General features: G+C 37.3%; 2 protein-coding genes across 4 annotated transcripts in view; one reads left to right on the top strand and one right to left on the bottom strand.

The window, feature by feature from the left end:
- Positions 1-568: 568 nt before the first annotated feature.
- LOC103500776 (clavaminate synthase-like protein At3g21360) lies at positions 569-3,505 on the bottom strand. Its single transcript, XM_008464192.3, has 3 exons — positions 2,681-3,505; positions 2,104-2,357; positions 569-1,179 (listed from the first exon to the last, which is right to left on the bottom strand). The coding sequence occupies exons 1-3, from the start codon at positions 3,038-3,040 to the stop codon at positions 819-821; spliced, it is 975 nt and encodes a 324-aa protein (XP_008462414.1). The 5' UTR covers positions 3,041-3,505; the 3' UTR covers positions 569-818.
- Positions 3,506-4,208: 703 nt separating this feature from the next.
- The window catches only part of LOC103500778 (MMS19 nucleotide excision repair protein homolog), a 31,170-nt gene continuing 19,785 nt past the window's right edge, over positions 4,209-15,593 (top strand). The window contains exons 1-7 of one of the 3 annotated variants that reach the window (XM_051079002.1): positions 4,209-4,418; positions 6,445-6,507; positions 6,606-6,660; positions 13,023-13,120; positions 14,274-14,432; positions 14,557-14,616; positions 14,915-15,103. In XM_051079002.1, coding sequence (XP_050934959.1) covers positions 4,347-4,418; positions 6,445-6,507; positions 6,606-6,660; positions 13,023-13,120; positions 14,274-14,432; positions 14,557-14,616; positions 14,915-15,103 — 696 coding nt within the window. In that variant the 5' untranslated portion in view covers positions 4,209-4,346. Of the gene's footprint in view, positions 4,419-6,444; positions 6,508-6,605; positions 6,661-13,022; positions 13,121-14,273; positions 14,433-14,556; positions 14,617-14,914; positions 15,104-15,593 lie in introns of those variants that run through there. The other 2 variants (XM_008464195.3, XM_051079000.1) reach the window with 2 other exon arrangements.

Here is a 15,593-nt window from a genome sequence, read left to right on the forward strand (position 1 = left end):
TTTGATGTATTAATTTGTTTTATATGGAAAAAATATGCACAGACACTCTTTTTCTCTCTCACGTCTCATTTTGAAAAAAAAAAAAAAATTAAAGTTAGAAAGATTGTAAGGAATATTTTAAAGATAAGTATTTCAATATTAAGTCAAAGAGAACATCATATGAGTAAATGTTGTGATGGTAGTGGTAAAGTGGCGAAAGTCATGGGTGTAGTGGTGGGGGTGGTTGAATTAGATGTGTTATGTTGTATTGATTTGTTTGACTTTGGTCACATTATTTTGACTGAATTTATCTTTTTCCATACATTCTAAAGTCTAAAAAGGGATAGAACCAACCAAACCACCATGGCCAAATGGTTGCAAAGGGCCAAGAAGAATAATTGGAGACAGTTTTGGTTCAACAGATATTAGAGCCTAGCTTCATCTTTTTTAACTACTTTAAGCAAGTATTAAGAACAAAAACAAAGTGTCGTAAAGAATGAAATTATAATTCATGTTTCACCGTTTTAACCAACCTGTCCACGAATGTTGGAGATAAATCCCCTCACATTAAAAAAATCAGACAACTTACTGAAGAAAGCCAAAGGCAATTACATTATTGACGGTTAACACTACACAGTTTTATTGAGTACTTTCGTTAAATTACATGAGATAGAATTGATTTGGAGAGAAAGAGAGAGCATGGGAACCTTCAATACACACACAGCTGAAGGAAAATTATTTTATTTTACTTGATGTTAATAAATCAACCATCTGATTCAGAATTGCCACAATCTTGGTCCTACATGATTTTCCCGAAGTTTCACGACTTTGTGATGCATTTACCTGCAAAGTGAAGCAAGTATACGACGAGGAGGGAGGAATGGCCTTCGAGAGTGAAGGACAGCCCAATTGTCGATCAGCAGAATATCACCCTTCTGCCAGGGAATGGCAACAGACTCCTCTTCCAGAATTCTCAAGCAGCCATAGACGATATCAGCTGGCAATGGAGTACCGTCCCCAAAGGTTACTGCCTTTACGGGATCGTTCCTTGCATCTTCCCAACCGGTGTAAGCTGCAACCATGCTATTAAACCAAATCTTGCGCTGTCGTACTTTATCATACTTGATGGCTGGGATTGGACCCATTACTGTTTTCACTCCATCTTTTAACCACTCCAACTTCATTCCCAACTTAGCTGCCCTGTTGAATGTTTAGATTTGTTAAACCGACTTGTCAAGTCTAAGTTCTTGTACAAACTGCAAACAAAGCATTTTTGAAGTAATTTGTGATAGAGTACACAAGATACAGGTTAGGTGCAAAAATGTTATAGACAATAAGATGTAGATTCTAGTAAGACCAAGTGTTCATAGGTCTCCATTATCGTGCAGTGAAACACATTTGATTGTCGTGGAAATAAATCCTCATCTTTTCAAGTAACTCAATTTCTTGCTTAGAAAATATGCAACTTTTATGCATTCTAACATGATTTCAAATCAAATAAAGCATCAGTGTGTGGATTTCCCCTTTCCTCACTTTGAAGTAATTTTCTTAGTCCACGTTCAAGCGCATTCACCTAGCAAATCTAAATGTTGCTGGAATAGTGAAAAAGCCAATATAATAATATAAATAAGCTACTTTCAGCATCAATTTTTTGGGTTAAATTATAAAAACTGCTCTGGATTTTGTCCTTTGTCTAAAAACTACTCTTATTCTTTCAAAGATCGATATTAACTTAAATTTTTTTCCTAGCTCTTTTAAAAGAATTTTTAATGTATAAAATTCTAAAAGATTTCTACTTCAAAAGTAATTTTGAACTTACTTTTGAACTTTTGAAAGGATAAGGAAGTTTTTTAAACAAAAGGATAACGTGTAAAGATACTTTTCATAATGGGTAATTGTTATAGATAGCAAAGAAAAAAATGTAAGTATAACAAAAAAAAAAATCAAATAGACGATGGTTGGGTGCATCTATTTACATGCTCTCCATCTCTCCGCCATAAAAAACAAGATTAAAAGTTACGATTTTTAAGAAAATAATTTTTAATACTATTCCTGTGTGGTGGAGAGATCGGGATGCAAATGGGATTTTTTTTCTTTGTTGAGGGGTTGAATTTGATTATGAACCTTTCTTCAGCAATGCTCTTATCGTGAGTCAAGAATGTAGATTTCCAACCACGGCCGATTGGAGATGATGGATCATCGTCTTCTCCCAACACGCGAGTGTAAATTAGGCCCTGTTCCTCCAACCTCTCAACAAATTCTGGATATTTCTCTTTCACTCTCTCATAAACAACATGACTGAGAACAATGGGTGTTTCTCCACCACTTCTAGGCTCTACTTCACAATAGAAAAACAGCTTGGCAGGGAATTCAGACACCTGAAACATACAAAAACCCCACTCCTTTCTTTCAATTTTAGACTTCACCACCAAAACACACCATCCAACCCATGATTTTCCCAGTATCTATGAAACTACAAAGACCCGAATTAACCAACAAAGTGGTAAAGTAGATTCTATTTCCACCGAACCCAAGCCATTTCAGAGATTATTTAAATAGTTAATTCTGAGCTACAAACTAAACTAAGCTAAACTGTGCTAATTGGTAATCAATTCCCATTTATAGATATGAATCAAAAAGACCATGTAGAATTTCCTAAAATCAAAAGGCTCAAAAAGGTGAGACAGAGTACAATGAGTACCTGGGCCAATTCGTGATGAAAAGGGATCTTTTGGTCTGGCGGGGACTCGTTGGCCGTGAAAACCCGACCAACGACCTTACTTCGAGGAGCTGCACCTCCGACGTAAGGAAACTCCTCGTAACCAAAGGCCTCAACGACGTCGTTGAAGTCGGATGCCGCTTCTACCGGAAAACCTCTAAAGAGTATGGCTCCGGAGTTGAGAATCAAGGAATCAATTGTTGGTTTCTGGGCCTTGATGGCTTGAGCAAAGGACGAAATACTGAAAGAAGCCGAAGACGGCGATAAAACTAATGGGAAATAACTTCCACGGTAGTGTTTCTGATGGGGAATTTGAATTTCCATTAAATTCTCTACGGCCATGGTAGTTTCTGATATACTAGGGGGAACAGTTCGCCGGCAGTTGGATTTTGAGTTTTGTGTTTACGGTGGCGCTTGACGCTGACGCGGCAGCTGATGAGGTTGTGCGGTGGAGGGAGGCTGCGGTGTTCCACCTGTACGAGCTTTGGTCTAGATTCGAAGAGCTCGAGGACAACGCATTTTGCGGCCCCAATACTGTATCAAATATAGTAGGAAATGGAATACTGTTTAAGTCTTATCATTAATAATAAATACCTCAATGCCTTATTAGACTGCACTCTTCCTCCACTCCAACCAATTCAAAAAGCACTTTACCCTTTACTCTCCAATAAGAAACACTCCCTAAACTATTTAATTTGCTTAGAATAACGTAATCGCAATCACAATGTAAAACTTATTTTCTACAAAATGTTGCCATATGAGATGGTGGAAGGTGCACAACGCCATGTCTGAAATGTGCACAATTTATGTTTGATCTGTTCCCATAAAGCCACAGGTAGAGAAGGAAACTTCACCAATAGTCACTATATTTTTCTCCTTCATTCATCCCCCATGATTTATCGCTTTGTTTTGTTGATTTTTATTTTTTTTTTATTTTTTTTTTGGTGTGGTGGGAGATGAAAGAATTTGTCATTGACAAGTTCTTCTTCTTCTTCAGTTACTTGCTTTGGAATGTGCATGGTTTTGAGTATCGCTTGAAATCAAATCCTCGTTTGCAACTATTGAACATTAACTAATTGATTTTTATATTAACTAAATTCTCACTTTTGGGGTTTCACGTTAACTTTCGTGGATTGTTTTAGTAATTTTATTTTTTCTAAATTAATTTTAATGATAATGTGAAAAATACTTACTTTCACTTTACTACGTTTATTTTATAGAGTGTTTGGCCAATGAGTCGAAGTTTTTTAATTTATTAATTACCTCTTCACAACTTCACCTCTTGGTCCGAACACTTTCCTCTTTTAGGCTCAAATTTATGGAGCTATTAGGTTTTGTTTTGGAGTCTAAAACAGACTAAAATACCAGCGTCTTAGAAAGTTTTGAATGGTAAAGATGCAATTGTCGTAGGCAATGTCACTTGTTACTGATAATAATAATAAAAAAAAAAAGCTTAGGTCCGACATAATTTGATGGGTGTTGCCGTATGGTTCAACAAAAACATAATACCAATAATTAAAGATAAAAAAAGAAAAAGAAGCGGAACGAGTAGCGATTAGCGTACATAAAAATTGATTGTAATTTCGTAAAGTCAGAAACCCAAGCTTCCAGTTCCCCCCACCAAGGTTGCGCGCCTTAAACCCAAAAAATGGCGGACCTCTGTAAGCTTACACAGTACGTCGAGTCCTTCGTCGATGTATCTCGTACGCCCTCTCAACAGGTTATTGCTCCATTCCCATTTCGCTTTTCAACTCTCAATTCCTCAATATTACATGCCAAACTAGCTGATTATCAAAGCGGATTGTACTACCACTTAAAATTAGTCTTTTTTGCACTAACTGTTATCAGTTATACCTCAACTCCTTCTCCCCATTATATTTATTAGAAACGGAAGTAGAAAGCTGGGCACTTGCAGTGTGTATGTTACTGTTTTTGAGATAACAGTGCAACAGTGTGAGGTTTGGGAAGTTACTTTTTCACAAAGATGACGAATTTCAAGTACATAGCTCAGATTAGGAAGTTAGTTCCAAGTTCCCAACCAACTACGGTATTTTCTGTAAGAGTTAGGTTAGGTAGGTTTGATGATGATGATGATGGTCATTGGTCTGGTTTCATTTGAATGTGAATAACTACTCCCATATTTTCCTGTTTCTTATGCATAAAAATGTGTGTCTCCTCGAATTTTTAATTTACAAGGACTTGCATTCGTCTTTTTGGTTTTCCGTAGCTTGATTTGATTTTGAACCCATGAGGTTGGTTGCGAGTTTTGGTACCAAGATGCAACTCATAATCAACAGCCAGCTTGGATAGTTTTGCGATGGATAAAACTCAGCAACTTAGAATGGCCATCGGGCAACATGCAACAAACGATAGATACAATGGTTGAAAAATGAATGAACACCAGTAAAGCATTTTAGCAGAATATACAGAGCAAAAACTGTATCACGAAATTAGAATTTTTTTAACACTTATTTTGGAGGTTTTTAAGTAACTATTACAATATATTCAAAAAGAGCATTTCTTTTACCTTTTTTGATTTTGTAGTGGGTGATGGGAGTCGCATAAAGTTTTGGTAGGATAGGTGGTGTGCAGCCCAGCCTCTTGCATCCTTGTACCACGACATCTACATTATTTCCTCAAAAAAGAATGCTTTGGTGGCACATTATTGGGTTGATTCTAATCAAGCTTGGGATCTGGGGTTGAGAAGGAGAGTGTTTGATAGAGAAATTGGCAATTATATTGCTCTCGCTCAGCTGCTGACTGGTTGGGTGGTGAATAGAGCAAGAGACAGCTTACGGTCGAAGTTGGAAGCTTCAGGCCAGTTTTCCACCAAGTCTACTTTCCTAAAGTTGACCAAGAGGGCTACTAAAGTTAATCTTCCTGTGGTCAATCTTATTTGGAAACCGAAAATTCCTTGGTCCCTTGCCTATAGAAGTCTCAACGCCCAGGAAAAGCTCCAAAGGAGGTTTCCTAATTGGAGTCTTTACCCTTCCGTGTGCCCACCGTGAATTTGCGACCAAAAGGTGGAATAGGATTTTGCAACCTTTGGGTTGGATTGGTGTCTCCCTTTGCAGGTCGATGAATGGATGATGGAGAGTTTGTATGGGGGCAGCTTTTGTGGAAAAGGAAAATTTTGTGGAGTTGTGCAACACGTGCTCTCTTGTGGCATCTCTAGTGAAAGAAATAGTAGGGTGTTCGATGATAAGTTTAGCTCTTTTGATTCTTTTTGGGCTCTTGTGTAGCATACGGTCTCTTGGTGGTGCTCGAGAAATGGTTAACTGTTAAGCCTCTTGGTATTGCTTCAGTCTAAAGTGGCACTTTGTAGAAGATAGGACAATGTGGTCTTCAGACTCTCTGGTCTCTATTCTTGTAGGATGGTCTCTATCAGCTTATCTTGCTTCATCTACGCTTGAGGATCTTTTTACTGCAGTTTGGATGGAAAGTGAATAAAGAAGATGAAAACCTTACCTTAGGTGTTGTTTGATGCAAGCCCTTTAGATCAGTGATAGACACCCAACATTGTTTATTCAGTCTGAATTGATGCTTCTATTTTTTTTCATTTTAAAAAATTATTATTACTTTTTGGACAAAGTCCATGTGGAAATTGCTCACCTTATTTTTTTAGGAAGCCCATATATTACTCATCTGTGTTTCTTTATGCTATAATGTTTCATCTTTGTAACAATGGACTGATTAGGAACACGATGAAAAACAATGGACTAATGAGAATATATCTGATACTACAGGCTACAAGCTTGGAAACAATCACCTCCCTTGTGAAGAACAATGTACTAACAATAGAAACACTGGTATTTTCTGCCTAACTTCTACTTTCCTTCCCCTCTGTTCATGATTCCTTTAACTCTATGCTGTTATACTGCCTTAAATTTTTATTTATATGATTTAGGTTAGAGAAATGGGGATGTATTTGACAATTACTGATAACATTATTCGAGGCAGAGGTACTGTTACATAAACTTCTGATTTTGTTTTATGGGAATTATCATTTCCACTACAAATTATTATTATCTAAACTTTCTTTATATCTGTTGGGACTCCAATTCTCAAAAGTAATTTCTCTCTTTATTGATTCAAATTCAAAAAAATCAATAGGATTGATAATGTCTCAATCCTTAGTTACAATGTAATTTCTGTTCTTCTCTCTCCCAGAAGAAAGCAGAAACATGTTCTAACTTCTCTCTAAAAACTTCACTGAAATGTTCCAGCCAAAAGACAACGGTCTCCTATCCTATTTTCCCGCCCACCGACCTATTTAAATCCCACGTGCTCTTTTATTAACAAAGATCTATTTCTTCCTTCTACTATACACTTGCCTAATAAGGGGTCTAACATTACTTCTCCCTTTTAAATTCACCTTGTCCTCAAGGTGAAAAGTTGGGTACTTTAACTGCATTTCATCATAAGATTCCCAAGAAGCTTCATGCTTAGGCAAACCTCTCCAGCACACCAAAACTTCCCACTGGTCCAGCCATGATCTTGCGATATTCAATAGCTTCTTCCGGATCAGACTTCCACACATAATTCTCATCAACAAACTGAATAGTTGGTTGAGAATCCTCATGCTGTCCCACCACTTTTCTCAGCTGTGACACATGAAATACAGGATGAATTTTGGAACTTTCTGGTAAATATAGGCGATAAGCGACTGGCCCTATCCTCTCTACAATTCTATATGGCCCAAAGAAACGAGGAGCAAGCTTTTCATTTCGTCTACTACGCACTGTAATCTATCGATAGGGACGAATACGCAGAAACACATATTCTCCCACAAAAAATTCTACAGCTCTCTTTTTACGATCCGCATACACTTTCATCTGTTCCTGAGCTAAGCGCAAATGCTCACGCAAAGAAATCAGTACAATATCTCTTTCCTGCAACATTTCTTCAATAGTTGAATTCTTAGAAGGTGAGCTTCCATAAGACAAAATAGTAGGAGGCTGTCGACCATAAACAACTTGAAATGGAGTCATGCCAATAGAACGTTGGAAAGTGGTATTATACCAATATTCCGTCCAAGGCAACCACTTAGCCCATTCCTTAGGTTTCTCATTACAAAATCACCTCAAGTAAGTTTCCACTCCTCTGTTGACAACCTCAGTTTGGCCATCCGATTAAGGGTGATAGGCTGTACTTTTATTCAGTTTGGTGCCTGATAGACGAAACAATTCCGTCCAAAAATGACTAAGAAATATCTTGTCTCTATCCGACACAATGGACAAAGGAAATCCGTGCAATCTTACTACCTCTTTCACAAACAACTCAGCCACCAACTTAGCAGTATACAGATGTTTTAGGGGTAAAAAATGTCCATATTTACTCAATCTGTCTACCACAACCAAAATCACTTCAAATCCACTTGATTTTTGAAGGCCTTCCACAAAATCCATTGAAATATCACTCCATATTGAGGAATCTCCAACGGTACTAATAAGCCAGCCGGTGACAAAGCCAATGACTTACTTCTTTGGCATGTTAAACACTCTTCACAGTGTTTTTTAATATCAGCCTTCATCCCATCCCAATACAATTCAGCTGCTACTCGTTTATAGGTTCTAAAAAATCCAGAGTGACCTCCAACTGCAGAATTATGGAAAGTATCTAAAATTACTGGTATCAAGGAAGATTGCTTTAGAATTACCAGTCGGTTCTTGTACATCAGCAAGCCATTTTGCAAGGAGTAGTTGTTCTCAGTCGATTCCTCATTCTGCTTAATCTGCCTTATAATCTTCTCATACTTTGGATCATGAAACATCTCTTTTTTGATTACATCCAGATCGACAGTGATTGGGACAGACAACCCAAACAGTTGCACCTCATTTGGTTTTCTGGACAAAGCATCAGCTGCTTTGTTTTCAACTCCCGGCTTGTAGACTACTTCAAATGAATAACCCAGAAGTTTAGCTATCCATTTTTGATACTGAGGCTGTATAATCCTCTGATCTAACAAAAATTTCAGTGCCTTCTGATCTGTTTTCACTCTAAATTTTCCTATCAACAAGTAAGGTCGCCATCTTTGAACCGCCAATACAACAGCCATAAGTTCCCTTTCATACACTGGTCGGGCTCTATCCCTCATTGCTAATGTATGGCTATAATATGCTATTGGTCTTCTGTCTTGTACTAAAACAGCTTCAATACCATAACCAGATGCATCAGTTTCTATCTCAAATTGCTTAGTAAAATTTGGTAGAGCTAATACCGGTAAGGACATCATTGCAGATTTCAGCCGGTCAAAAGCTGAGGTTGCTTCCTTAGTCCAACTAAACCCTCCTTTCTTTAACAACTGAGTTAATGGGGCAGCAATAGTCCTATAATTGTGCACAAAACATCGATAATATTCGGTTAACCCCAGGAATCCTCTGGTTTCTTTTACATTCGTAGGTTGTGGCCAGTCGGATATAGCTCTAATCTTCTCCGGATCCACTGCCACACCTTCCCCAGAGATCACATGACCCAAATACTCTATTCTTTCCTGTGCAAAATGACACTTCTTCTGATTAGCATATAGTTCATGTTGCTGAAGAATTGCCAACACTTTTCCATGTGTATTACATGATTTTCCTCATTTTTACTATAAACCAATATATCGTCAAAAAAAACCAATACAAACTTCCTTAGGAATGGCTTGAAAATATTATTCATCAAGGCTTGAAAAGTAGCCGGTGCATTGGTCAGCCCGAAGGGCATTACTAAAAATTCATAATGACCTTCGTGTGTTCGAAAGGCCGTTTTCTCTACATCCTCATCGGCCATTCTGATTTGATGGTATCCGAACTTCAAATCAATCTTGGAAAACAAAGTTGCTCCATAAAGTTCATCAAATAACTCTTCTACTACCAGAATAGGAAATTTATCCGGAATCGTGGCGTTATTGACTGCTCTATAATCAACACAAAAATGCCAGCTTCCATCCTTTTTTTTGACCAATAATACAGGGCTAGAATATGGACTGGTGCTCGGCCTTATTACTCCTGAATTCAACATTTCTTTTACTAACTTCTCTATTTCTTCTTTTTGATGAAAACCATATCGGTATGGACGCACATTAATAGGATTGGTTCCCTCCTTCATATGTATATGATGTTCTCTCTCTTCGAGGTGGTAATTTTTCCGGCACTCAAAAACATCTTGGAACTGTTTGATAACTGAACTGATCGGTCCATTGCTCATAACTTCTGTATTTAACAAACAACAATCATCACTCTCTACAGCTTTCACTTGCAATGATCGACATTCAATCAAAAATCCAGTATCTTTATCTTCCCAGTTTTTCATCATATTTTTAAGACTGATCCTTGCCTTCGTTAGACTAGGATCTCCTTTGATATTCACCTCCTTCCTATCAACCATAAAAGACAATGACAGATTTTTCCAATCTACTGTAGTCACTCCCAAAGAGTATAGCCATTGCATTCCCAAAATTACATCAACACCTCCAAGTTCTAAGGGCAAAAAATCCTCTACTATCTTCCAACTATTCAACTGCACTTCCAATTTTTCACAAATTCCCTTACCCTGTACAGTAGCCCCAGATCCTAAGATCACTCCATAATGTGAGGTTTCTTTGATGGGTAAGGTTAGTTTCTTCACTAGTTTTTCCGACACAAAGTTGTGTGTCGCTCCACAATCGATCAAAATTATCACTTCCTCTCCAAACAATTTGCCTCTCACTTTCATAGTTCCAGGATCATTTAGTCCCACTACCGAGTTGATTGATAATTCGACCACAGTTGTAATATCCTCATTGACTTCTATGCGGCCCAATTCTTTTTCTTCTTCAACAATTTCATATTCTTCTATTCCTTCCGTCACAACGAACATCCTCAACTCACGTTGTTCTTTCATTCTACATTTATGGTCTGCAGAATACTTCTCATTACATCGGAAACACAATCCCTTCTATTTTCTGGCCTGCAACTCAGCATCGGGTAATCTTTTATATGTCCCTTCCCTTCGGTTTTCATTTGGACCAGAACTTCTCAATGTAATGGTGTGTATGGGAAATGAAGTATTACTCTTACTCTCCCCTGCTACACCCCCAGAAGCAGTTTTTCCATTTCCACCAATCTGCCCCGTCAACTTCCCCCCTGAATATCCACTCAATTTGGCTTCAATTCTTACTATCTCTCTGTTTTCTACCATCTGTGCTACTTCCATCATCTTTGCCAAACCTTTCGGACGACAGAAAACTACTTCAGACCTCACCCACGGTAATAAACCATTCATAAAAGTGTCTTCAATTACTCGCTCAGGCAAATCATACAATGGCGCTACCATTTTATCAAACAAATTTATGTACTCTTCTACTGTACTCTCTTGTTTAATTCTCAAGAATTGCCTGCAAATTGTTCCATCCTTATTAGACCGAAAACGTACCAACAGTCTCTCTTTCATATTCGACCAGCTGGTGAATTTATCTCTCTCCTCTTGAGATCTATACCAATTTAATGTCGGGCCATCGAAACTAACCGTAGACACTAACATTTTTTCAGACTCAGTTAGTTTATGGATTTGAAAATACCTCTCTGCTCGAAATAGCCAAGAATCAGGATCCTCCCCTGTAAAGACCGGCATCTCGATCTTCTTGAACTTGTTTCGGTCATGAAAGTCGTCGTTGCCGTCGTTCCTTCGTTCATTTCTATTGACTCCGAAATTACGGTCTGAATCAGTCGCCTTACTGGAAGACGCGTTACTTTCCTTCCCTTTCGCCTTCTCAGACTCCTTCGCGGCAGATTCTGTTACTTGTCCACTCATCGTCGATCTCTCCCTCGAACTCGTCTCAATGATCGTGAATAGTAGCTGCTGCTGTTTTTCCGACTGAAGTCGCATCAAATCGATGCTCTTCGCAATTTCGTTCAAACTCACCTCAATCGCCGGCACCTTGCTCAGTTCCTTCTTCATTCCGGCAATTTCTTGGTCGATACATTCCAACCGTTCTTCAATCCGAGTTTGTACCATGATTCCCTGTTTTTCGGATCTCAGCTCTGATACCAAAATGTTGGGACTCCAATTCTCAAAAGTAATTTCTCTCTTTATTGATTCAAATTCAAAAAAATCAATAGGATTGATAATGTCTCAATCCTTAGTTACAATGTAATTTCTGTTCTTCTCTCTCCCAGAAGAAAGCAGAAACATGTTCTAACTTCTCTCTAAAAACTTCACTGAAATGTTCCAGCCAAAAGACAACTGTCTTTATACAATTTTCCCGCCCAAAAGACAACTGTCTCCTATCCTATTTTCCCGCCCACCGACCTATTTAAATCCCACGTGCTCTTTTATTAACAAAGATCTATTTCTTCCTTCTACTATACACTTGCCTAATAAGGGGTCTAACAATATCTTACTTGCTCGCTTCAACTTTTGAACATTGTCAGTGGTTTGATGGTTAGCCATGAATCTGTCTGTGGTCTGTACTTTGTAGCTATGACTCTCCCTCTAGGCTGAAAGACTCTAGTTGGCTAAAACAAAGGAATTTTTTTGTGTGGTGCATAACCTATTGGAATTACTAACCTCACCCACTCCAAATTTTTGGTCCATCAGAAATCCTCCTGTTTCTTTCTTTCCACAGCTTTGGTAAAATAGGCAGTATAGCTATTATCTAGATGGACCTAGCTTTCCTAAAATTTATTGCAAAGACTTGCTAAAAGACACGTTATTTTCAAAATTATTGCTTGTTGATGTTTACCTAGTTGAGATGCCGAGGTGCATTTACTGATCCCTGTTTTTTGTTTTTTGGTTTTTGTTCATTGTATCTAAATTTTGCACTTTGAGCATTAGTCTCGTTTCATGAAGGTTTGTTTCCATTTTAAAAAGAAAAAGACAGTATAGCAATCAAAAATTTATTGCAGTATAGTTATTATCTTGATGGACCTAGCTTCCGTAATTAGGCAACATAGCTATTATCTAGATGGACCTAGCTTTCCTAAAATTTATTGCAAAGAGGCCAAAACACAAGTTACTTTCGGAGGTAATTCCTTATTGTTGTTAATGGCTCAAAAAACTGTCTCCAATTTTCCTTGATGACAATGAACAAACAAGTCCTGAATGTTGTCATTGGTGCTTAGCACCGAGTTGTCTATTAAAGAACACATCCCTACCTTCTTTTTGTTCTAGGGATGTTATTTAACCATGTTATTGTGCCTTGCTGGTAGCCTTAGTCCATCGAGATATATGTTATGCTCACACCGCCTTTCGTGGTTTATGCATGCTGTAGATAGTTGAAATTTTGACCTGTTTCCTTGCATTTTCAAATTATTCTTCTGTATTGTTGAAAAAGAAACAACAAGCTTGCTATTCTTTTCAGGTATACTTCTTCTTGGGGAGCTACTTGCATGTCTAACATCAAAGCCTCTGGATAGTGCAACAATTCACAGCCTAATTGCCTTCTTCACAGAGAGACTGGTGAGTCTGCACTTTTAATTTCTTTTTCTTGGTATTAATCACCTATCCGAACAGAGGGGCAATGTGTGTTGTCTATTGGTCTTTCTCAATTTTGATCATTTGTCTTTGTTCTATATGCTATTGCCTTTTCTCCTCTTTGTAACTGCTTTCTTGTGTTGAACATAATTCAAGGTTGTTTCCAACTTCAAACTGGAAGATTAAATAAACATCGATGTTTTACTCTTCGTACCTGTTGTACTTTCTATTAGGTTGTAATGATTTTCTTTTAAACATGCATACCCCATGTTCCAAGATCGGCCTAGCATAGGTTTCATTTTTTTTTCTTTTTTTTCTGTAGATTCTTTTACATAGTTGTAATTTTCTTTTGAAGAGGGCAACAAGTTTTTTTCTGAGCTAATAATAGGAAAGAAACGCTAGGACTTTTCAAGAACAAGAAAGATCTCCTGACATTCTTATTGATCTCATTCGTTTCTTAGCTATGTCTCAACCTCTTTATATGTATAGTTTAGATTCTCTTATATCCAATTTTGAGAAGTTTTCTTTGTAACTTCATTATATTGGTTTCTCCCTTTTGTTTTTGGTTTTTGATAAACTACCAAACTAATGGTGAAGAAATGAAAGAGTACAAGGATATACAAAAATGTAGCTTGCATAAAGGAGTAAAAAAAAAAAAAAAAATGCTCCAGTCAAGTAAAGTAAGACTTGGATGATAATTATTTTATAAAATAAAACAATTTCATTTGGGAATTTGTATCCCTTGAACATTTATTCTTTTTCGTTATATGAACGATAATTTGTTTTTTGAAAAAAAAATCCATTACAAAAGCCTAGAAGGGAACATGGAATCCAACTAGAGACTAAACATTATTCGATCTCTCCAACTCTCTAAAGTTTCTTTTGATACATTGCTTTTCAGAAAAGTGCTCATATTTTAGTAGGATTGGAAGAAAAGTGCTTCAAAGTTGACCTGAGCATAAGCCTTTGAGGAAGGAACTGATTTTTATGATTTGAAAACATTTACATTTTTGTCAAAATTAAAAACACTCCCAAGTCCCACCAAATAGTTCATACTGTAGATTGAAGATTCTTTTTAATACACAACCATGCAAGTTTCTCTATTCAGTGTGATAGATGACTTGATACTTGCTATCAGGCAGATTGGAAAGCTTTACGAGGTGCCCTTGTTGGCTGCTTGGCACTAATGAGGAGGAAAACGAATGTTGGGACAATTTCTCAAAATGATGCAAAGTCAGTTGCACAGTCTTATTTTCAAAATCTTCAAGTACAGTCCCTGGGACAGCATGATCGAAAGGTGAGTTAACAAACTTAACATGTAGGGAACTTATGCAGATACTCGCTGACAAATCCTTTTAAATTTTAGTAACTTTTCTGATACTCTTTTCTTCTGTTTCACTTTGTTTTATTTTTTTTGACAGCTGAGTTTTGAACTTCTGGCGTGTCTTTTGGAACATTATCCTGATGCAGTTGTTTCACTGGTACTGTAGTTTTCTTGCTTTCGCCAAGCCTTTTAATCTGTCTTCTTTTAGAAGTCATGAAAACCACACTATCAAAAAAGAAAAAAATGAAGTCATGAAAACCACAAGCGATTCAAAAATGTTCCCTCAACCATTTGCTCAACCCTTTTTAGTTTTTAGGTTACATCACATCTTTATGTCTACATGACGCTTTTCATGTTTCATTGCTGTGTATAACTTTTGCTCTCGACTATTTTAATTCTTAACTTGCTTGATTTTTCTTTTTTGAAGTATATCAATGAATTTCACTGTTATCCAGGGTGATGATCTTGTGTATGGAATCTGTGAAGCCATTGATGGTGAAAAAGATCCACACTGCTTACTGCTTACTTTTCGCATCGTTGAGCTTGTGGCAAAACTATTCCCAGATCCAAGTGGAACACTTGCAAGTAGTTCTAGCGATCTTTTTGAATTCCTGGGTTGCTATTTCCCAATCCATTTTACACATGTAGGTTCAATGCATCTTGTTCATCATTTCCTTTCTTGGTTTCTTGACTTTTCTCATCTTGCATACGATTGATTATTGGCAGTATAGTTCTCTCTCCTTTTGGGAGGGAAAATGATGAACCATATCTGTAAAACACATCAGAGGTTTATTTTTTATTTTTAAAATGTATCATTATTGTTATTTTCCTTGAAACGGAAACAAAGCTTTTCATTGATGAAATGAAAAGAGGTTAATGCTCGAAGTACAATGAGACATAATAAGCGAGATAAAGTAAATGCAACCAAGATATAGTCCAATGGTGGACTTGTCCAGAAAATTAAAGCAAGTACAGCCAAATACAACTCATAATGGAACAATTTGGCTCTTTGAACGAAACTCCAAACACCACTGAAGCTGAAACTCTGGGAAAGCAAGGGAGAGAACACAAGTTTCAACTTAGGCAAAGCTGATAAGTATAACCCCCAATCCATAAAATCAAATCCATAAGAGG

The sequence above is a fragment of the Cucumis melo genome, chromosome 1 (genome assembly GCF_025177605.1).
Source record: "Cucumis melo cultivar AY chromosome 1, USDA_Cmelo_AY_1.0, whole genome shotgun sequence".
In the NCBI taxonomy this organism is placed as follows: domain Eukaryota; kingdom Viridiplantae; phylum Streptophyta; class Magnoliopsida; order Cucurbitales; family Cucurbitaceae; genus Cucumis; species Cucumis melo.